General features: G+C 43.6%; 1 protein-coding gene across 1 annotated transcript in view; it reads left to right on the top strand.

Moving 5' to 3' along the window:
- Positions 1 to 18375, top strand: part of KLF13 (KLF transcription factor 13) — a 90879-nt gene extending 72504 nt beyond the window's left edge. Inside the window, exon 2 of the mRNA XM_075857885.1 lies at positions 15372 to 18375. Within this exon, the coding sequence (XP_075714000.1) occupies positions 15372 to 15664 (293 nt within the window). The 3' untranslated portion in view covers positions 15665 to 18375. The remainder of the gene's footprint in view (positions 1 to 15371) is intronic.
- Positions 18376 to 24441: the final 6066 nt, after the last annotated feature.

Here is a 24441-nt window from a genome sequence, read left to right on the forward strand (position 1 = left end):
AGTAGTTCAAATAACTAATTGATTAACAATAATTTTGTATTGTATCAAATTTGAAAGTAATGCGGCCCGCCAACTTCACATTTTTTCTATATGCGGCCCACTTACCCGGCCGAGTTTGAGACCCCTGATCTAGGTGTATGTTTCATTTACATGTGGCGTTACTAAAGTCTGGAAAAAGGGCATGTGTAAAAATGTGTATTGACGTTGTCAAAATGTATAATATATAGAGCTTTCTTGGTAACTAAAGACCCCTGGGTTGTCTTATGTGTTCTCTGTGGGTCAGGCTCTTGTCTGAACAAGTCCTTGAGTGTGCAGACTGCTTACTAAGAAAGAAAACTTTTCTTTTAGCCAAGAGACTTGAGTCTTTGTGACAATTACTTTTTTTTTGTTTTATATACTTATTAATAGAGTTCACAGTAAGCCTGAGATTATTTGCATTGTGCTAAGCACATGATGTATGCTTAGTTCGACAATAAAGCATTCCATAAATGAAGCAAATGTGTGAAGAACATCAATCACTGCCCCATGAGCATAAAAAGTGCAGTAAAAATACCACATGCTTCATGTGAACAGCATGGCACGTAACAACTTAAAACTCGCCAGGCCCATCCATGTCTTTGCTTCTCTTGTCGGGCTACAGTTTTCAGCATTATCTGGAAATTTTGAGGGCCACTGGATTCAGAGGTTGAGCCGGGAGAACAGATTTTATTAATGGCTTAATTTCAATTTCTTTTATTTTTTTGATTAGTACTGGGTTTTTTTCTTTTTGTTTTTAGAAATAATTCAGCCTGAGATTCAGGAGACAATATCAAGACATTCTATTAATAAACAATTCTCCATGTAGCTTTGACAAAACCGGCTCGCAGGAAAAAGAAGTGACATGCCCTGTCTTCGGGCATTTACGCCTCTGACCTCCCATTGCCATCAATGGCCGCGGGTGAAAAACATGCAGGCAGAGGAAAATCTGCCTCAAAATTCCAAACGGAATTTTGAGGCAGATTTTCCTTCTGCAAAAAACTCAGTGTGAACCCAGCCTTACTGTGATGTATTTTGTAATTCACTAGTGGTCAAAATAGGCGATCCAGTTTAGCAGATCAGTCGTCACCACAATATGTTTTACATTTTATGTATCATTTTTATATTTGCAATATTTTCCTACAGTTTTATAATGGAGCGTTTAAGGGTTTTTTAGGTACTTTGCCCAGGAGTTTCAGTAGACCATCTACTAAAATATACTTCTATATCAATAGGAGACTTATAAATACGTATTCACTAAGCTCCACCTAGTGGTGGGTTGCTGGTGTTACGACTTCTATACAAGTGGCTGTTTGATGGGCAAAAAGGGGAATTCAGAGCTCCAAACCAGAAAAAAGCTGAACTCTGACCTCAATAACGGCAGATGTATGCATCTATGTAGGTTTTAGGCCTGATTTACACGAGCGTGTGCGTTTTGCGCGCGTAAAAAATGCAGCGTTTTGTGTGCGCAAAAGGCACTTGACAGCTCCGTGTGTCATTCGTGTATGATGCGCGGCTGCGTGATTTTCGCGCAGCCGCCATCATAGAGATGAGGCTAGCCGACGTCAGTCACTGTCCATGGTGCTGAAAGAGTTAACTGATCGGCAGTAACTCTTTCAGCACCCTCGACAGTGCATTCCGATCACCATATCGAGTAACCCGTTTAAAAAAAAAGAGGTTCGTACTTACCGAGAACTTCCCGGCCGTTGCCTTGGTGACGCGTCCTTGGTGACGCGTCCTTGGTGACGCGCCTCTCTTGACATCTGGCCCCACCTCCCCTGATGACGCGGCAGTCCATGTGACCGCTGCAGCTTGTGCTTGGCTTGTGATTGGCTGCAGCTGTCACTTGGACTGAATTGTCATCCCGGGAGGTCAGACTGGAGGAAGAAGCCGGGAGTTATCGGTAAGTCAGAACTTTTTTTTTTTTTACACGTTCACGTATATTGGAATCGGAAGTCACTGTCCAGGGTGCTGAACCAGTTTAACTCTTTCAGCACCCTGCACAGTGACTGTCTCCTGCCGGGTTCGGTCAAAACAAGTTCGGCCGAACCCGGTAAACTTCGGTTCGGTCATCTGTAAGACACTCCGTTCGGATGTTTGTAAACAGAAAAGCACGTGGTGCTTTTCTGTTTACATTCAGTTTGACAGCTCTTGCGCGAATCACGCAGTTCGCACGGAAGTGCTTCCGTGCGACCTTCGTGGTTTTCACGCACCCATTGACTTCAATGGGTGCGTGATGCGCGAAAAACGCAGATTTATAGAACATGTCGTGAGTTTTTTTCAGCACACTCACGCTGAGCAAAACTCACGGTCTGTCTGCATGCCCCCATAGAGTAATATAGGTGCGTACGACCCGCGTGAAAAGCACGCGCGTCGCACGCGCGTATATTACGCTCGTGTAAATGAGGCCTTAGGATGTATGGACATAAAAAGCACCCAAATCATCTATACCCTTGGTCATAGACATTAGATAAAATCTGTCATTTCTACGACTACAGTTCTATAAAAAGAAGAATTCCATTATGATCAGTTTGGAATAGGATAATACTTTAATATTATCTCACTCCTGAACATATGCCAAGATTCACTCAGTGCCTGATACACGATACAGGGTTTGTCCTATTTAGCCACTTGAAATGGTGAGAAGTTCACAAACATTTTCTGCACAGTCTTTGAAGTTACACATGGACTGAATTATTTTAAAAAAACTCGCTGACTTGGTGTCAAATAGGGACAACATTTACTTTTCCTACAGTTTCATGTAATACAAAGGAGTTGACGTTAGTGATCTATTGATATGTTATTTTCTGTGGAAGTAGTGGTCTTACTATTATACTAAAATAGCAGTCATTAGAGTCTGATAAAAAAACGTCATTTGTAAGCGCAATTTTTATGATAATAATATTAACTCATTACAACATTTATTTGGAATTGGATGCTCTAATTTAAAGGAACACTCATACAGTGTGTTATGCGTAGTGCAGGGCCTGGAGGGGGTGTGCATGACACATGGATTCTATCTTTGATGTTCTTTGAATCTTTTTGTCATGCACTGCCCCCTCAGGGCTGGAATTAGGCATAACACATTGTATCAGTTTTGTCCATTATTCCTTTAAAATGTAGCTCTTATATACTCATTCCCACCTAGTCTCCATCCTGTAATTCCTATAGATTGTAAAGTTACGGGGCTCTCATACTGAATCTTGTTACTCTTTTTTTCATTCCATATATGTCTGCGCAGCCTTACGTAGCTCCCAAGTTCCGGAAACAGCATAGCTTGTTGTGCTACGCTGTTTCCCTAACTTCCATTCACATCTGGGGGAGGGTTGGAAGTAGCAAAATTCGCTCTACTGTTTACAGAAAACCTGGCCACCTCGTAAATCAGTGGCCGTAGCCCAGTGACAGCGGGCTACGGGTTGGGGGGCAGGGGGCTCATTCTAGAGATTTGTGCGGGTCCCAGAGGTACAACCCGCAGTTATTAGACATTTATGACATATCCTGTGGATGTACCATAAATGTCCAAGATGGGAAAACCCCTTTAATCAACGAGTTATTTGTTTCCCAAAAATATACCATTAAAAAAATACAATTATTCCCGCAAAAAAACAGGCCCTCTCCCCTCCCACCGTCTGAAATGGAGCAACGCAACTAAGTTGAATATTTTCGTGCAGATATGGCTGATTTTTAGTAGCATAACAACACAGCTAATGTCCCACATTTACTTCGTTTGGCATTTGTTTTTTGCGACAGTCTAAGTAAAGGAGGCTTTTGGAGTGATTTGTGCCAAGTTTAGTAAAAGGTGTACTACGCCTCTTAATAAATTTGACGCATTTTTAACAATCTGTCAGTTAGGAAATTAATTCTATGCTTTCTGTAAACAGTTTCCTCTTACTAAGGGCTCATTCAGACGAGCGTGAATCTCGTCCGTGTGCTGTGCGTTGAAACAACGCACAGCACACGGCCCCATTGATTGTAATGGGGCTATTCACACATGCGTGAGTAACTACGCAGCGAGTGTCCGTTGCATGAAACTCACTGCATGTTCTATATTGGTGTATTTCACGCACCTAGTCGCCCATTGATCTCAATGGGTGCGTGAAAACCCCAGAGAGCACACGGACGCACATCTGTGTGCTGTCCATGTTTTACACATCAATTACACTGAAAAACACATGCCACTCGCAATGCACACTGATGCAAAATGCATCGCACAAGACCAGATTTACAAGCGTAAATCTGTCACGCGCGTGAATGTATCCTAGCTATGTTTCCTTTGGAGGCCACGCCCAAGGAGAAAAGTCTAAAATTTTGCCGCCAAAATGTTGCACGTCATCACTTGCAACATTTTAGCAGTGCAGTGTACACCTAAACCTGGTGTACCCTGCTTAATAAATGTGGGTCGACATGTTTTATAGACATTTGTCAATTTTGTCATGTATAGTTTGCCTCAATACAAGCTCAAACCTGTTGTTGCAAGTACCTAGCATGCGGGTTGTACAATAATATCAATTTAAGATTTTCATCAAAATGTGACGTTATTGCTTTAGCATCTGTGCATTTAAAGAATATGCTATAGCACCATAGACATAACAAGTGATCATGTCGAGACATAATCGCAGCAACAAATCTTCCAAATAAGCAGCCATTGTTTCTTAAATCACCTCAGGAGAACTAAGTAAGTTGCCAACTTTTCACTGCTGCCATGGAGTTTCCAATAGGAATGATATTACTATAGTGTTACCACAGTTTGCTTGTTCAGGAAATAAATCTTCATGACACAGTTATGGCATCATTATATCACATGGATAATGGAATATGCATGCATGCGGTTTAATGTATACTTCATGGCCTCTAAACGGCTACTGGAATTGATGATAGAAACAGCTGCAATCTCGCTTATCGACATGGTCTACTAGTCACACCAATTCTGTGGAAAAAAAGAAAGTCTTAGTTGAAGGGTGCACCAGCTGTGTGGTGGAACAAGTCCTGCATGTTGCCTGCCTCTTCCCCTACTATTGTATGCATTCACTCTTCCCAAGATTCTGCAGGAACTATGGCTTTGGTCAGAATTCATATTCATGACCTGCCTAAGTAGAGTCGTGTGTTAGTGAACCTTCCATTAACCCTTCCTATCCCTCCACCCCCACCTTTAGAAAAGACACGTGACACCGAGGTTGGATGTGAAATGGCCACAGCAGCCGTTTATTAACTTCACAGTTTGTAAAACAAATTAAATCCGAAACGTTCGGATAACTAAGTAGGAATCCACCAGAGAATTCCTCCTAATAATTCACATGACCCAACATGGGTCAGAATCATAAATAACAATTTAAACGTTAACATTAATCCGAGCAGAGGAAGTCCTTGAAGCCATTTTTTGATATTCCTTTTAAACACACCCCGAGTTAGCCATCTGCAACCACCACCAACCAATTACCTCCAGCCGTAAACCAGCTCGGAAGCACCGCTCACCTCTGCAGATGGCTCCAACCACTAGAAGTCCACTTCAAAGGGATAACACCCGATGAAGCCCTCAAGTGATATACCTACCACTAGAAGTCCACTTCAAAGGGATAACACCCGATGAAGCCTCCAAGTGATATACCTTCCACCAGAAGACCACTTCAAAGGGATAACACCCGATGAAGTCTTCAACCATGTACCTTTTTTGGGGGACGCATACCCCCGATGCGACCCCCCCACCATTTTTTACTGACTGGCCTCAAGGACTCCCCCCGCCACAGCGAAACAGGCCTTGACCACCTTAAGCCTGTGAGTTCCGCCACACCACCACCGCCCTTTCTATTCCTTCTGCTATCGCCAAGCTCCAAAGATCAATGCCAACCTCGGTCAGATGAACCCCATCACTCCTCCAGAAGTTCCCCACTCCTGACTCCAAATCCCTGTGCCGCACGCAAATGCCCCCGTTTTTGGCTACAAAACGGGACACCACCCGATTAACTTTTATACGCGCCTTATTGACTCTCTCCACTGACCTAGCCAACCGCCAATGTTTCCTTGGGACTATGTCCGACCACACTATCACCAACCTGGGATAAGAAACCCACAAACACAACATATCGTGTTTTATATCACGCACCAACTCACGAAAAGGGCGGACTCCTAAGTCATTCCCACCCACGTGCAACACTAAGACCTCCGGGACCCTATCAAGCCGGGCATATGTCTGCAATTCCGCCAACACCCTGCTCCACGACATACCTCTAAATCCCAGCCAATGCACAACCGCATCCTGTCGCGGAATGCGCAACTGACGACCGTCCGGGCGGACGTCCGCCCTCAAAGCCCCCCAGTGCACGTACGAGTGACCCAGCAACCACACCAAACACAGAGGCGAATCTGAAACGGAAAAGACAATTAGACACCACCATACAAAACATTTTCTTAAGCGTTAACAACAAGCCTCATAACAAATGGGGGCGGACATAGGACCTAAATCTGTTGGACTCCCAACGACCGATGCGCCGCACCCCTTCATCATCCAACCCCCAGCGCCCCGCTTCCGTTGCTGCGCCAATCCTGAAGGAATGAGATGAATATGAGCCCGCCGCGACACCAACTGCCGTCAGACATTTTTTAAATACAGCTCCAAACTGAAACCTGGACAAAAATGACCCGTCCACATGACATAACAGTGGCAACTCTGGAGACCCCGCTTGTGGCTTAAAACCCTGCATGCACGCTACCGGGCACATAACCGACCCCGGGAGGGCGAACAAAACTATCCGCTTCCCCTTCCCTAATTGGTCAGTTTTTGACCGACGCAACCATACCTCAAGCCGATCCGCGAATAGACTCACCTCCCCAATTCTCAGCCCACCTGCCTGCTTGGTACTCGGCGACACCAACTCACCTATTCTAAATGCCCCAAAGAACGCTAAAGAAAAAGCTAAACGAAACAACTCCATTTCGGCCGAAGAACGACAGACCGATGCCAGTGAACCACCCAAAGAGCTAAGCAAAGCAAACGACACAGGCCTTCTACCATCCGCCTCCACTCTACCTCGGCGCAACCCCTTCAAAGCCTGTAACACCAGAAATTCCTTGGATACATCCTGAAAGCCCCGCAACTTAAAACCAAACGCCACCGCAGACATGAACCGGTTCACCTTCGCCAATGAAAACCCCGCCTCCCAGGCGTCCCCTAACCAGTACAAAAGTGCCACCAACCTGTCTCTATCCGTGTTGACGTCACCCAACTCTCTTACCCACTCTTCCCACTGCCTCCAACAAGCAGAATAAGCACTCCACGTCGTGCGCGCCAAAGACCTTTATACCAATTCTTCTACGGGACCGAGACCAGATCCCAAAGATGTTCCGGACAAGCCAAACCGAGCCGTTCCGCTCCCGGTGCCAATTCCCGAAACCGGTCCCACTGCGAGCGAGAAAGAGCATCAGCGATACAATTCCGTACTCCCGGCACATGCACCGCCACCACCCACGCGTTCAACGATAAACACACCAACACTAAATGCCGCAACAACTGAACTACCGGAGGAGAGGACGCCGTGATGTTATTGATAGCCAGCACCACCCCCATGTTGTCGCAGTAAAAATGAACCTTCTTATCCCTGAGCCTGTCCCCCCAAATGGTCGCCGCCACCACGATGGGGAACAGCTCGAGCAGGGCCAGATTCCGCGTGAGTCCACTGGACACCCAACTAGCCGGCCATTGACCTGCGCACCACGGACCTCCCCCGTAAACTCCATAACCGCCCGCCCCAGCCGCATCCGTAAAAATATTCAAATCACTCGTATCCTGCGCTGGGGCCATCCATAGCGAGCGACCATTGTACTGGCCCAAGAAGTCATCCCATACCTGCAGATCCGCTCGATGCTCCTCCTTGAGCCGCACAAAATGATGTGGCGCACGCACTCCCGCCGTTGCCGCCGCCAACCGTCTACCAAACACCCTCCCCATTGGCATAATCCGGCAGGCGAAATTCAACTTCCCCAGCAGCGACTGAAGCTCCCGCAGTGTCATTTTCTTCAATCTACAAGCCCGCCGTACCTCCAGCCTCAAAGCACCCAGCTTATCCGCAGAAAGACGACACTCCATTGCCACCGAATCTATTTCAATTCCCAAAAAACAAATCGTCGCTACCGGGCCCTCCGTTTTTTCTGGCGCCAAAGGGATCCCAAAATCCCTCGCCACCTTCTGTAGCGCATAAAGCAAATTCCCGCAAACCGGCGAACCCCCCGGGCCAACGCACAAGAAATCATCTAAGTAATGGATCAACGAGTCGACCCCTGCTACTCCCTTCGTTACCCACTCCACGAAGCTACTAAACGCCTCGAAGTATGCACAAGAAAGGGAACACCCCATCGGAAGGCACCGATCCACGTAAAAAGCCCCATTCCAAAAACAACCCAACAGCCGTTGGCTTTCTGGATGAACTGGCAACAACCTGAACGCCGCCTCGATGTCGGTTTTTGCTAGCAGCGCGCCTGGACCCGCAGCCCGCACTAACCCCACCGCCTTATCGAATGAGGTATACACTACGGAGCACAACTTGTGATCAATCCCGTCATTCACCGACAAACCCTTGGGATACGATAAGTGTTGAATCAAACGAAATTTCCCGGGCTCGCGCTTAGGAACAATACCCAACGGGGACACAACTAAATCTTTCATTGGCGAATCAACAAAAGGCCCCGCCATGCGACCCAACAAAACTTCTTTAAACAATTTTTTCGACACGACCTCGGCATGCAAGTAAGCCGATTTTAAATTCCTCCGCGTAACCGGGACCTCATAAGGAGGCGGAGGAATAACAAAACCAACACAAAACCCCTCGTAAAGCAACTTAGCCGCCGCCCTATCCGGATACTCATTTAGATAAGGGGCCATCTTTTCCACCCTCACCGGTGACACCCCCTTGACCAGCCGAGGAGGACTGGTTCCCTGACCTCTTTTTCCGAATACATTTTGCCGCCCCGTGTGATGCACCATTACACTCGGAACACACGTGCTTGAACTTGCACGTGGCCCCGAACTTACACTGGCCTTCGTTAAATTGCCAGCAAAATCCCGCCTTTCCCCCGCCGCCTTGTCCCGCCTGACTGGACTGGCCTCCTTGGCCGGCGCTCCCGGGAAAGGACTGCCTAACCGGAGCCGTAACCCGTAACCAGAGAGCAATATCCTTCTGGTCCCACCGAATCGCCGGCCGAACCGCTTTTCGCTGACGGAATTGCTCATCGTATCGCAGCCACGCCTGTCCCCCATACGCCCTGTGAGCCTCCCCAATGGCATCAAAATAACAAAACAACGCCGAACAATTTTCCGGCGCCTTTTCTCCTATCACACTGGCTAATATGGCGAACGCCTGCGACCAATTAACGAACGTCTGCGGGATAAGCCTATACCGCCGACGTTCCTCCTTGTCCTTCTTACTCTCGTCCCGCTTGCTCTTATCCAAATTGAATTTAGCAAGCGGCAAGAGAGAAAAAATCTCAACATATTCGTCCTTCCAGATCCACTCACGCACCTCCTGCTTTAAATGCGCCCCCAACGGACCTTCGAAACAAACATACACCTCCCCACGAGCCCGATCATCAATACGCACCCGATCGCCATCTTTTTGCGCCTCGGTCTGTACCGACCCCGCCTCTCTAACCGCCATCACGGGCCGCGCCTGTAACGATCCCACGTCTCTGGGGCCTTCCCAAACTACCGCCGGGGACACTTCCGTGACTACCGGCGCCGCCGCCCTATCAAGGCGCCCGACCAGCTCCCGCAAGCAACCCACTAAGTCCGCCAGACCCGCGCCGTCGCGCCCGCCCGCGCCACTACCGGCCACCGATGCGACGCTAGCAGCCCCCCCGCCGACACCCGACATAAAAATCGCTGGATACGACAATGATGGAGTTATACACTCACCGGGCTGCACAGGCGCTGTGTTCCCGTCAGCCGGACCATCCTGACCTCGACGATACACGTCCAGTTCACCTTCCTCCAGCTCTTCTCTCGCCGACGACTGGCCATCCCACCGACATCTTCGGAACGGGGATGAGGACGCGCTGACCGATGGGCCGGCAACCTGCCGCCCGACCGCTGGGACCCAGACTTCCGACCGGACCTGTTGCCTCGACGTCGCTGCAGATCTAGGCGTCCGTCTTGATGATCCTGAAGAAGCCTGCCCCCTGGCCGGAACATCACTAGGCGGGGCGGCCGTACCATGTCCTCCAAATCTTCCATCCGATGGGGGAGGGGTGACAGGGAGCCCGGCCTGCGACTCCCTGCTTACCGCCGGACCCCGTCGCGGCTGGGGATTCCTGCCAGGACGCAGGGCCTGGGAAGAGGCGGCCCTCCCAGCTGCCTGGCCTGCAGCGTCCGTGTTCGGGCTCCCCCTGCGACGCCGTGTCCGCGAGACCGCCTCAGGGCTGAGGCGCTCTGGAGGTCGGGACCGCCGGGAGGGACGGGTAGACCCGGCCTGAGTCGCCGTCACCCCCGGCAACGCTCTCTGCCTGCTCCCAGCAGGAGCGGTTGTTGCCGACTCCCCCCCCCCCCCCCCCGCCGCCATAGTAATGCTAGGAAGGAGGCCGGGGGAGGGGAGCCTGTCCCCCGCAGCAACAGACCTCGTAAGCCGGGCCTGACGTGGCGATACGGCCTCCGGGATCCTTGTAATTGCAGCCACGGTCTCCTCAAGCCAACCGGGACCGTGGTGCACAGCAGCGGCGCGCAGCCGCTCAAGTAATGCAGCCTCAGACATAGCACAGAGCAGGGAAACAGGGGAGCTTGTCTCTGTGCGTGCTACTCCTCCCGCTGCTTCCGGCTCAATGCCGAAAACAGCGGGAAGCTCAGCAACGTCACCAACTCCTCCTTGTCCCTCCTCCCCCTCCCTTCAACTTTCCCTCAACCCTTAACCCTTTCCCTCCTAGTGCTGTCATGGAGGCTTTCCTCCTAAGCCCTGCAGGCTGCGTCCAGCCTCTTCTGGACCTCTTGCTATTTCAGAGATTACTTCACAGGCCCCAATTTAATTGTCATTTCCTCATTCATCAATTACCAAGTCACAGATTTTCCATGGGCAAATTCGTCATTGAATTTTCAGAAAATCCACGGCAGAAATCCAAAGCTGGCACTTCGATTTCTGCTGCGATTTCGTCAGTGGATCCGCACATGGGCTAGCCCCATTGTAAATCAATGAATGGAGCTAATCTGTGGAAATAATAAACATTCTGCAGATTTTGCGGGGTGTCCCAGCAGTAGGACACTTTGATATCAGCTAACAGTCAAGAGACTTTTCTCGGTATTTTGCAAAGTGGACAACCCCTTTAAATCATTTTATTTATTGATGAAACATTTAGCAAACTCCAACTGTCCTTGTGTGAAAAAAGAATCCCCACACGGCCCTAAACTTAATAGCTCATTGTACCACCTTTAGCTGCGAGAAATACAACCAAACACTTTCGATAACTGGAGATGTCTTGCTGTGGAGGAATTTTGATCCACTCTTTGCAACCATACGGGTGCCAAAACGGACACACAAATCCGTGGTTTACGGCTGTGAAAACGGTGAAGGTTGTGTGCATGAGGCCTTAGGGTTCTTATACACACACACACACACAGCATTTAGCTGTGACTTTGTGTTGATTTGCATTCCCTGTTTCGGGGGTTAAAACGATGCGGCTAGATGTCTGTTTGGTGTTTACAGCAAAATATGAGAATGACTACACACAGTGTTTTGTTTGTTCTGTTTTTGGCGTCAGTGGCTTTTTATTGCAGCATTCTGAAGATACACCATTTTTTTTCAGGTCTTATTCTCCTTAGGCCTCATTCACACGACAGGTTTTCCCGGCCGGGTGCCGGCCGTTCATAAATCGGCCGGCACCCGGCTGCATTAGGAATAATAGACCCCTAATAGGGTTATTCACACGACCGATTTTTTGACGGCCGGGAAAACCGGCCGTCAAAAAATAGGACATGCTCTATTTTCGCCCGGGTACCCGGCTGCCCGGCTCCCATAGAAGTCTATGGGGCCGGGTAATACCCGGCCATCACCGGAATGTGTCCCGAGTGATGGCCGGGTTTTCCGTGGCTTGCGCTCTGTCTCCTCCTCCTCACGGCGCACAGTGCATGTGAGGAGGAGGAGTTGATGCCATTCGGACGAATGGCTGCGCTGTACACTGTGTGGCAGGGCCGGGGTGTACAGCAGGAGGAAGGGAGCGCTGCGCTGGCTCCCTTCCCCTGCTTGTTAAAAGCGCCCTGGCCCGGCGACACCTTCGATAGCGCCGCTAGCAGCTGCTGCTGCTGCTGCGGCTGCTACTACTGTAGCGACGCCACTATAGCCGAGCAGGGAGGTATCTCCCCGCTCTGCTATGTGCTAGCCGCACTTTAGCTCCTTGAAGGAGCGCTTGATGTCTCTGTCCATATCTGGGCAGTGACATCAGGGGAAACTCCTGAAGCGGAATCCCCGAACACATGGGGATTCCCCTTCAGGAGTTGCCGCTGATGTCACTGTCCAGATCTGCCCGGCCCGGAACGGAAGCATAACTTTATGCAAACCGGCCGGGCAAAATGGACGTTTTTACCGGCCGGCACTCGGGCTCGGGCGGGACCCGGTCGTGTGAATCCCGCCTTAGGCTTCTCATATATACCCGATTAGAGAATTCCAAGTTATTAGAGGAGGGTCCCTTATTTAGGATCCTCATCTCTTGGCCAGAGTAAACTCTCACTCTAGAGGACCTGTCCTGTCCTGCATTACACAGACAACCCATTGATATGAATGGGCACTGTGTAATACTTTTGTGGTGGCTGTGCAGGGAAGTTGAGCTCTAAGGCCCTGTTCAGACAGAGGTTTTTTTGCAGTCAGGAAAAAATCTGCCTCAGAATTCCTTCAGGAATTTTGAGGCAGATTTTGAACTGCCTTTGTTTTTTTTCACTGCGTTTTCCGCCCACGGCCATTGAAGCTAATGCCCAGACCGTGGGCGAAAAACGCTTTAAAAGAGTTCCCCAGGTTTTTTTATGCCTCCCAGTGATTTCAATGGGAGGTCAGAGGTGGAAACCGTCATGCCGCTTTTTTTCTTTGCGAGCGGACATAAACAGCCCCTGCCTCCCATTGAAATCATTGAGTGGCAATTTCTGACGTTTTTGTTGGCGCTGATTCAGACACGGTTTTCGCGTCAAAATCTGCGCCAAAAAAACTTCAGTGTGAACCAGGCCTAACTGCCAGGCTTCCCCACATATTACAGCTGATCACTGGGGGTCCCAGTAAGTGAACACCTTGTGATCAGCTTATTGTCAAGGGACCTTCCTGACAAGTAGGGTATGCAACATCATCTCAATGGGGTTAAAATAACAATGCCTCCCCAAAAAAATAATTTGGTTTCTTTTGAGCCATTCACTTGAGTGCCCTCCAATGTGACTAAATTAAAGCAATTCTGCATATAAGAGTGGACCAAAAAGAAAGACTGCCCTCCAGTTATTGGAAGGATTTGGTTGCAGTGGGTGCTGCTAGGAGTGGCACAACCAGGCATTATGTTTAGGGTAATTACTTTTTCACTCAGTGCTAGTAGGTGTTAGATAACTTTGTTTCTATAATAAATGTAATGATCATTACAGGTTAGACTGACTGTGGCCTTACGTTCAATGGTAACTAGTGCAATACCTTCTTTTGGTGTCCTCCTCATATGGGGTATTGTCATACAGTGTACAACCCATACCATACAGTGCCCAATTATGGTGCTAAAATAACGCTTCCATACAGTGCTGCCAACATCATACAATGCACAAATAATATTCTGTACCTGCACTGTAAGCAAATACCACTATTCAGTGCTCAACTAATACCAAGATGCAGTGACTAAATAATAGATCCATACATAGAATAATTTTATAACAGTGCTAAACAATCTGTAAATAAAATTGCTATACAACTAATTTTTAGATTGGTGGTGGTCGCAAGCTTCAGATGCCAGGCCATCTGTGGTGCCCTTTTTAGCAAGGACATCTGATTCACCCTGTGTGATCGCACATCCTGGACCGTCTTCTAGATCAAGTAAAGTTGTTCTAAATTGGACAGTTTGGTTCCGTTTTTGATGATTATTTTTGTTGTTGGCATTTTGTTTTTCATTTTTATTTATTCATTTATTTTTTAAACCACAACCAAGAGGACAAAAATAAATAAAGGACTTTTATTTCTCCTCATTTTTGGATCCACTTCTACAAAATGTAATAAGCAAGGCCTAGTAGTTCTTGGGGCTTATTGCTTTTAAATAACTATTGTATTTCTGCATTTTGCATCCTTTTTTAGTGTTATCAATTACAGTTAGTAATATGGGGAAACTAAAAGAAAACTTTGATAGCTGAAACCACATCCTTTTTTAGTGAATGCTCTCTGTAACACTGTAGGAAGTCATGGGTACTTTCAAAGCAGGGTATCTAGCATACGTGTTAAATGCCATATTCTTTGCTTTCCTGGCATCTCACCTATGTTTCTAAATGTAACTGAAAAGAACCGGATAGGAGTTACCCAAGACTGCATAATGTGTTTGCTTAGGTGTTATATCAAGAGATTTATTCATGGTCATTAAAAAAAAAAGGCGAACATGTACAGTCAGCAGATGAGATTGTTTGCTTAAGGTGTATTCATATATACTTGTGGTATGACATAAGCACCAAAGATAAAAATACAACACTCAAACTTTATTTGGACTATTGCTATAATAAATGTTGACATGTAGTAAAATGCTATAATATGTTCACAGTAGATTACTTGCTGCTGCACAATCCTTGTATAAATTAAAATGTCTTCAGAAAACAACCTCTTTGAGAAGGCAACCCCTTTATTCAGATCAGATCTGTCAGACATTCGGCAAAAGGAGTAGTCATGTGACACTTCCCAGCAGAGTTGAAGGGGCTATCATTGACGGAAATATTTAATGGTACAATTGCACTGACTATTTTGGCTGAGAGGGTGGGCGTATGGACATCATAGAGGAGGGGTCCCCTGCTCGGGATCCCCCTATATTATAGAGAGTGAAGAGCTCCTGCTCTGGAGGAGGGCAAAACGATGTACTGTATATGGTCAACCATTTAATTAAATGGGCACTATGTTTAATACTACATTTTTCCTGCAACAAATCTGTGGGCACCCAAGGTGCAGTTTCAGCATCTGGATCTTAAGTGATAAACATATTGCATATTCTTTATAATATGGCACAATACAGATGCCATAATCTAAAATAAACCGTAAAATATATACATATATATCTTAGTTAAATATATATTTTTTGTCATTTTTGTAATTCTTTAAGATCCTTCCTGTTACCACAAGTAGAATGAACCTGATAGTGTTTCTTAATACTAACAACATTCTTACTACTTGTCTTCTCAGGTGAAAGGCCTTTTGAGTGCAGCTGGGAAGAGTGCAACAAGAAATTTGCCAGGTCAGATGAGCTCGCCAGACACTACCGCACTCATACTGGAGAGAAGAAGTTCTGCTGTCCTATCTGTGAAAAGCGTTTTATGCGTAGTGATCACCTGACTAAGCATGCCCGTCGCCATGCCAACTTCCAGCCCAGCATGCTTAAAGGGCGCGGTGGTATCAGCTCTAGAAATGGCTCTGTCAGCGACTATAGCCGTTCTGATGCATCTAGTCCAGCTATAAGCCCAGCAAGCTCCCCTTAAATCTACCTGCACTCGACATTAGCACTTTGATTCTGCTAATGTGGAACACTTTGGGAAGTGAACTTTTTCTTACCTACATTTAACTCTGTTTTTGTATTATTTTTTGTTTGTTTGTTTATAAGTGGTTTGAAGATTGCTTATTTGAGATGACTAGAACAAATACCAGTTACCAATATAAGGATAAACTTCCATATTTCCTTTATCTTACCTTTCCAAACATTCTTGGCTGCCTTTCTAATGGATTTCCAAAATTCTCTTAACAAATCTGTTTTGGATCTCCAGAATTATACAGGTTATTCTGTCCTGGATCTTCAGAATTCAGTACTTCCTCAGTTGTCTACCTCCAGATTTCCATACATTTTCTGTTTTATATATACAAATATTATACTATATACATACCTCTATGAATCTATAATCCAATACCTTATGTGTGCCCACACCTATGAGATCTGAACTCCATATTTTTTTTTTTCGATGTGGAAAATCTCCAAAGCCCATTTCTTACGACCCACCTTCTTATCTGCTATATCTCATGTTTGTCTCAAATTCATCAAAAGCTGAATATATTCTTCCAAAAGGACAAAGAATGGTATATGAAACTATTTTCTTCACCTCAGGACTCAAAAAACTTGCACAAGAGCGTTGGTCCACAATTTGCAGTTCAACAATGTTGACTCACACCCCTCCTTCAATATTGCCCTCTCTCAGGGATTGTCCATTGGTTTTAATGAAGTCACACCTTATCTGCAGCCTTATACCGTGTGAGGTCCTACTTTTTTTTTTTTTGCACTCAGATTTTTGTTTTGTTTGTGCACAAATGGGAAGTGCCAGTCTTAGGATACAGTGCCCATTAAGTGTTGTGGTAATTCTGGTTTTGTCATATATCGCTGTTATAGGATTTAAATGTATATATTATTCCTAGCCACGTCCACATGTACACACATATATGTCTCCCGTGTGGATCATTTTGTTCAGTTTATAATTATCAGTCTGATTTTAATATTTTCGACAAAAATTTAATTTTAATGCTCAAGGGCTGTACTGTAAACTCTAAGCATTATATTTTATGGTTTAGCATGGATTTATTGCACTTTCTTTCTTCTCATCAGGTCATGAAGAAATAGCACCTCTTACCAAGTCACTTGTGATAAGTGCCTGAGAAAGCAGCACTGCCAGCGGGCAGCGACACCTGCCAGTGGGCAAGCGACAGTGGTTGCCAGCTGTCAACTGATTTACTTATAGCACTTAGAAAAAAATGATGTCAGACGTTTTTATTTCCGTAGTGATACTAGTGAAAATAGATAGTGTATCCCATATCTGTGGATTTGTGTATGATCCTTCCTAGAGTATTTTATTTTCAGTCCTTAACTGCTTTTTTCCCCACACCTTTATATATACAAAGATGCTGCACAATATTTTGTGAACAAAGCATGATCACTATATAATGAAAACTTATTAAAATGTCTAAAATACTTATGTTTCAAATTATCCCAATTTTCACAATCTCGACTTGCTGTCTATGAATATAAACATTATTGCTTACATTCGGAGGATAAAAACCCATACATTTTGTTACAGGGTATCAGTGTAGGTAAAAGCTATTTTCCTGGAATCCAGAACTGGAGATAGATTTGTGCAGTCGCTGTGTTTAAAACCTATAAGATTGTCTAGACTGAAATAGAAAATCCTTTGCTAACATCACAACTAGGGCAGGGTTTCAGCCTCTGCATGTAAACAATATTTGCATTCACTGACTGCAAGCACAAATTTTGAAAATGGCGAGAAACAGAAAAGCAAAGGATATTAGAAAGTTTTATAACTTTTCATTATTCAAACAAAATATTCCATAAAATAACTTTATGAAAACCACAAGAATGCCCAGTTCTACTAGTTAAAGAGGATCTGTCACTAGTTTATTAATTCCCTATCTCCTAACTAATCTACCAGGCGCTATGATGCTGATAACTACAGTGTAATTTTTTTCAAAAACGTTTATTATTTGCAAAGTTATGTGCATTTTTCTAAATATGCAAATTAGGCTATACTTGCCAAATGGGAGGTTACTCTTTCTGTTCACTCTGGGCGGTGTAATCTTTTCTGTATGACGCTGTCCAATCGGAGTCATACAGTTCTCCTCTTCCCAGCCCAGCAACACAGCGTGGTCATATAATTTACAGCTTCCATTGCCGACTGTGTTTTCAAACGGTTGTTTCACAGCTAGAACTGTGATCATGGTGCAATATGAAAGATTAGAATCTCATCTTTCGTATGCCACCAGAACCACTGATCTAGGTGGTCCCCAGCGGGAGATATGTCTATTTGAAGTGATCTCCCTTTCCTCCAGCCTCAGTCTCTCACACTGTGTGAAGCAGCTCGGGAGAATTGCTGGTCTAGTATAGCCTCTTCATATTTAGAAAAAAGCGCATAACTTTTAAAATAATACATTTTTTGGGACACAATTGTCACCAGCATTATCAATGTGATTGTACTTATTAGATTAGTTAGGTGATAGGGCATTACTAAACTAGTGACAGATCCTCATTAACTACTGTATAAGTTTAATTAAATTGGGGCATTTTTTTTGTTTCTTAGAAACCAATCATATTCAAGCATTGAACAATGGTATATGATACTGCCAGCTATTGTCTGATTGGTTGTTCTGGTTACTATGAATTTGTGTACAGGCCACTTAATAAAAAATGTACACAATACCTGACTGGTATGAGAATACTTAAATTCCTTCCACTAAGTAGTGCTGCTTACTCAACATTTAAATCATCAGTGGTACTTATGTTTATATGGTGCGTCTGTGTATTGATGCAGGCAGCGCTTTCTCAGAAAAGGCCTGCATCAGTATTTTTACGTAACTTGGGTTAGGCCCGGGCCACATGTTGTCATGGCATCAGGTGGCATCTCGTAATGCTGCTGCACAGTGGGGCAATATACTTGTAGATTTGTGTTGACTGAAATATCACATGTAAGTAGTAGTGAATTGCATCTTACTCGCAGCATTTGTGTGGTTCAATGTAAATGAATACCTCCCAACCTCCGGCAACTACTCCTGTCTAGAACAAGCCCAGTGCAGGAGTTGCATCATAGCTCGGGCCTTAATGAAGATAAGCATGTGTCTCATTACATCTGTATCAAATGTTTTTTTATGCATTTAACTGTCAGCTTCACTACTAATAGGTATTGCACTTTGGGCTTTTGAGTGTGTTTGTGTATTTCTATATAAATATATCTAAATCTATCTAAATCTATTCATATCTATTCAACAGTAAACTGCAATACGGTTTTGTAGCAGGATCTATGAAGCCACACTTTTAATTCTCTGGTTTTCACTTACCCATTGCATTTTACCACTCTGTAGTGTAACAAATCATTACCTTTCTTTATGTTTCTTTTATAATATGGTAGAAAAGTTTAAAAAAAAAATAATCTATAGATTATGTGAAATTCTTAGAGCCTTAAATGTCTTCTTGTTGGAAATTTGTTTGTGAATTGTGTATTTGGTGCAGGGAACACGTTATCAAACACAGCGTTGTAGTGTATGCAAAATGGAAGTTTCCAGATACTTGTACAACGCTACTAAATCATCACTAAGACTATACATATAGTCGCACAAATCTGAAATGACATTCACACTAGCAAATATGAAGGATATTCTTAAAAGTGGATAACCAACAAAAACAAGAAAACAAATATTTCAGGATTTTCAGATAAGACTACTTATTGAGACATATTTTACACAAGTTTCTGTCTTCTACTTGAAAGAATATTTTTTATATACAGTTATGGAGGTTTAGTATCTGGATTACTTGAGACAATAAATACTAGAGTTTGGAGCACCAAACTTTACTTAACCTACATTTGCCTTAGAATTCTTCCTTTTCACTTACGTGATAAGGAACCCCATGTTTGTACATACCTGTCAAAATTTTCAGTTATAAATTTGGACAAAGCTCATGGTCGATTTAATCCATAAATGGTGTTTTATTTACACCCACATTTACTGAGCGACCATGCTCATTTTTGGCCACCCCACTTAGAGACCATGGTTTGTTTTTTTAAGGCCACCCTACTTAAGGTTTTAAAAAATCTGACTTCTCGTAAATGTAAAGTATTATATATCTTAAATGGTTTTAGTTTTTTAGAGGCATAGACAGCTGAATATTTTTTTTTTTATAGTTACCGATATTGTACAGCACTAATAGTACTGCACTATTGATTCCGTCGGAAAAACTGAAATCTGCCGGAATGGTGACGAACGGACATTAGCAATGTTTCCGTCACCATTGATATCAATGGTGACTGAAACGGAAGCTGTGATTTCAGTTTAACTTTCCGTCAAACCTCCGACAGAACCCCGGAACGGAAAGCCAACTCTGGTGTGAACATGCCCTAAGGGGGCAAACCTTGGTAGTAACAGCTATAATTGAGAATTAGAAATGTTGTATCTGATCAGTTATCTTTATAAGCATTTATCTTTATAATCAGTTATCTTTAGAAGCATTTTTAAAGTCCTCGAAAAACCATTTGCTAAAGCCCTTTTAGTAAATACCTTCACTCCCCATGAAACAATGCTGCAGCATCTTTTCTTAGAACTCTGTATTGTGTCTTTCCTCTGTTATTGCTCCATTTTCTTTATGAATAGGGTGTGTCCCTACACAGCCTGACACTGTCAGCACTGATTGGATAGTGTCAGACCATTTAGGGACAAGCCTCTTTGACAAAGGGCATAGTAACAACCAGTAATCAATTTATTCACACATTTCCATTAGGAATAATAGAGGAATGGCACAATGCGGAGTTCTAAGATAAGATGCTCCAGAATTATTTACTAAAATAGATGTCAGGGTACCTAACAGGGGTACTTTTAAAGTGGGTTGTCCTATATGGCGAACCACTTTACATATACCCTTTTATAGACATGTAATGGGGAGGGCCGCTTTAAGGGAAATATGTGGTCATTCCAAATTTTCTCAGACAATACAAGTTTATTGCCAGTCGAGACCACCCCCTTTAAGTGTATAAAGCTGTCCCTTGCTGTCTTAAAATATTATAAGATGTAAAATAAAAAATTTAATCAGAAGAACACTGTGAGAACATTTTGATTTTTATCGATCGTCGTGATTTTTAAAACTCTTAAGGGTGTGGCCTACACAAAATTCAATGTCTCAACACTGGAAAAAAAATTGCCATACACAAATCTAGAGCAAGTTTGGGCCAATATGGTGTGTGGCATCCATTTTCCAAATGTTTCAGTCTGCAATGGTGCAATGTATTTTGTGAGCTAAACCACAAGAATGAGATTGATTAATGAAATATTGTACATCTAAAACTTTGCTTCACTTTGTGTAAATGCAGTTTAACTAGTTAATCATTGATTTTCACAAATATGGTTTACTCCACAAAATAGTTGTACAATAAATACCGTATTTTACGGACTATAGGACGCACTGGACCATAAGACGCAGCCATAAATTGTAGCATAAAAGAGGAGAAAAAAAAGGTTTTGCCTTTAACTGTACATTTCCTCGGTAATATTGAGGCAATAGGGTACCACAGTGCCCCATAACAATGTCAGACACATAAATACAAGATATTGGCAGCTATAGTGCTCCCACCCTCCCCTGAACTCACCAGACATCAGAGGTGGGGAGTGGCAAGAGTTAAAGGGGTTTTCCCACGAGGGACATTTATGACTTATCCAGAGGATATGTCAGAAATGTCAGATAGATGTGGGTCCCACCTCTATCTCTAGAACAGGGGGCCCCTAAACCCTGTTCTAGCTTTGTCTGCTATCCCTGACTCCTGTCTACTTCCTGACTTTATGGTCGGGAGTTTACGAAAACAGCGTAACTCGCTGAGCTACGCTGTTTCCGTAACTCCCATAGTAGTGAATAGCAGTTATGGAAGCAGCGTAGCATGTGAGCGACACTGTTTCCATAACTACCATTCAGTTATATGGGGCTTATGAAAACAGCGTAGCTCAGCAAGCTACGCTGTTTTCACCTTCATGGTCGTAAATCAGTCGACACAAAGAGGTAGAACGGGGTTTAGGGGCCCCGTCCTAGAGATAGATGCGGGTCCCAGCAGTGAGACCCACATCTATCTGACATTTATGACATATCAAATGTCCCTTGTGGGAAAACCTCTTTAATGGTGATGAATCTGCTCTACTTGCTGCTCTGTATATAGGAGGGGGCGTGGCTAGAAGGTCCTTGCAGATCAGGACCTGCATAGATTTACTGTGCTGTGTGTACTAATGTCTGTGTTATTTGCTCACTGAACAGTCAGATTTGAAATAATTCTGTGTGTAAGATGTGACTGTTCAGTGAGCAGATTACACAGAGATCTTTTACACACAGCCCAGGACATGCTGCTTCCATTACACTGCACTGCAAGGACCTTTGAAGCTCTGAGCTCAGTCTCCTGCTCCTGGCAGCTGTTTGCCTTCTGGAGATAAGACGCAGCAGAAGATTACAGCTCAGATTCTAAGATAGAAACTGCGTCAAATAGTCCAAAAAATACGGTAAGTGCATCAGCACACGAAGAAAGTCTAAACTTATTTATAGGTGTTAATTGTTGGATGTACGCAGCATGGTCTGTGTTAATAAAGCCATATGAGTTTTGTCCAATAAAACTTTCACCAAAGTCGTTAAATGCATTTACATCATAGCAAATATGGTTTAGGTGCCGTTTTAACGTATGTACATACTATCCCTGTCACATGTAAGATTTTTGGGATATATTTAAAAGAAAATACTAACAATAAATAGTAGGGCTCTGGTCACATCGACACCCTGTTTCCTTTATAACGGAAACCAGGACGCAGTATCGTGGTGCCCGTTGTTTTTAGTAGTGTCAAATCTGGCAGGATCTGCGATGGAGGGTCTAAATGGAGCCTCTGATGCAGATGTAAACCAAACCTTGGCATGGTATTGCTGAAGTAATAGAAGATATATGTATATATATATATCTACATATAAACACACCTAAAACATCACTTTGTGACACAATCATTAGATCATTAGGGTTCTTTCAGACCAGCATTTTTGAGAAGTATTTTTTTGGGTTTGACAGTGGACATGATGCATTGGGAGCAATTATTCTTCTATATGATTATCATGATTTCCATTATTCCATTGAGGAATACAGCATTATCAGCTTCTAAATCAAATGCTCGTATTAATTGACCCTTCCAGTGAACAATTTATGTATTGCAATTAAGACAACATAACTTGTATGTTAAGTCCACCAATTTATGTTGCAAAGTATGTATAAACTTTTTTTTATCTTAAAAAGTTACGATTTCTGCAGAGTGGCCATTTTACGTATATAAAGCAATTCAAAAGAGAAATATTTTACAAAGAAACAATAATTATTGGGCATTGATACCTAGCATTCCATAGATTTTATATTTGGGCATTCAGGTTCCATTTGTATTTATCAAACCAGGCATGTTGTGCAATCTCGGTTTTATTATTCCTTCTTTATAATACAATTGTTTTATTATAAAATATGTTGCTGTTTTTTAAGTTTTACTGCAATTAATTTTAAATGTATTATTTTTTTCCAGCAGTATTTCTCCTGTGAACAGTTTGCAATTGTTTTGTCTCTTTAAAAGGGAGCTGTTTGGTCTGTCTAAAGCAATGAACCTTGTCGGTCACAAAATGTATGTGGTTGTATGACTTTCCAACAGACAGGGAATATTGCATGCAGGGAAAATATATGTAGACTTGTGTATTATTATTATTATTAATTTTAGAAAGTTACTTATTTTACGGCATCATGAATTATTCTGGTTTAGTTTTGCATTGAAGCCGCATGTGTAGCATTTTATGTGTTTCATTTTTGTTGATATAGTTTGGGTTGTTGTTACATATTAAATATTAAAAGGCATTCCTCTTTTCTTATTGAGGTCGTTGGTGACTGTCTTGAAAGGCTTGTAGTTTTGCATTATATAACTGTGTAAGAAAAACGTTGTTTGCAGTAGACACAGTGGTGTTATATGTCATCAGAAACATTCGTTAAATATATAGAAGGTAATTTTTAGCAATATTCTACCCATTTTTCTATCAGATATTGACTAATATCCTATATATATATATATATATATATATATATATGTACATAGCTTCATGGTAAAAGTACCGCATTGACAGATTGATAGGTCTATACGGTCATTCTCTTGGAAATAAACAGTCTAATGTGATTTTTCATAAGTGCAATAAGATCCTTCATAAATGATTATAAAATAGGTTATCTACAATAGAAAACCTCTGGATATATGACCTAGCAGGGCATGTGTAGGTAATAGAGAGTGGTCCCCATCTTTTTGCTATAGCTGAGAGTCGCATCATTTGCAGTCTCAGCAGTAGAGGAACACAAGGACTTTGTTGACACCGCAGAACTTCAACAGTTGCCCTGCCATGTTTCATTTTTTCCACAAAAAAGGTGTAGACATTGTGGTCCCATCTTTCCCAACAGCTGATTGTGGGGCTCCCAGGACTATGAGAGTTGGGGCAGTCTAACTATCACCTTTAATAAAAGAAAATACAAGATGTTCTTATCATACATCTACAAGTCCAGCACATGCGTGCGTAGGTAGATTAAGGTTTATCCACACCACCTTCTAGAACTACTCATTTTGCTGTTTTGTACCCCATTTTCAATAGTTTATCGATATTGACAGCCTAAATCACTACTGGTTGTACAAACTCCAGATAAGTGTGCTGTTTTGGGGAATTTTTGCTCATATTTATCCTTCAAAA

This window comes from Rhinoderma darwinii, chromosome 3, assembly GCF_050947455.1.
Source record: "Rhinoderma darwinii isolate aRhiDar2 chromosome 3, aRhiDar2.hap1, whole genome shotgun sequence".
NCBI classification, from domain to species: domain Eukaryota; kingdom Metazoa; phylum Chordata; class Amphibia; order Anura; family Rhinodermatidae; genus Rhinoderma; species Rhinoderma darwinii.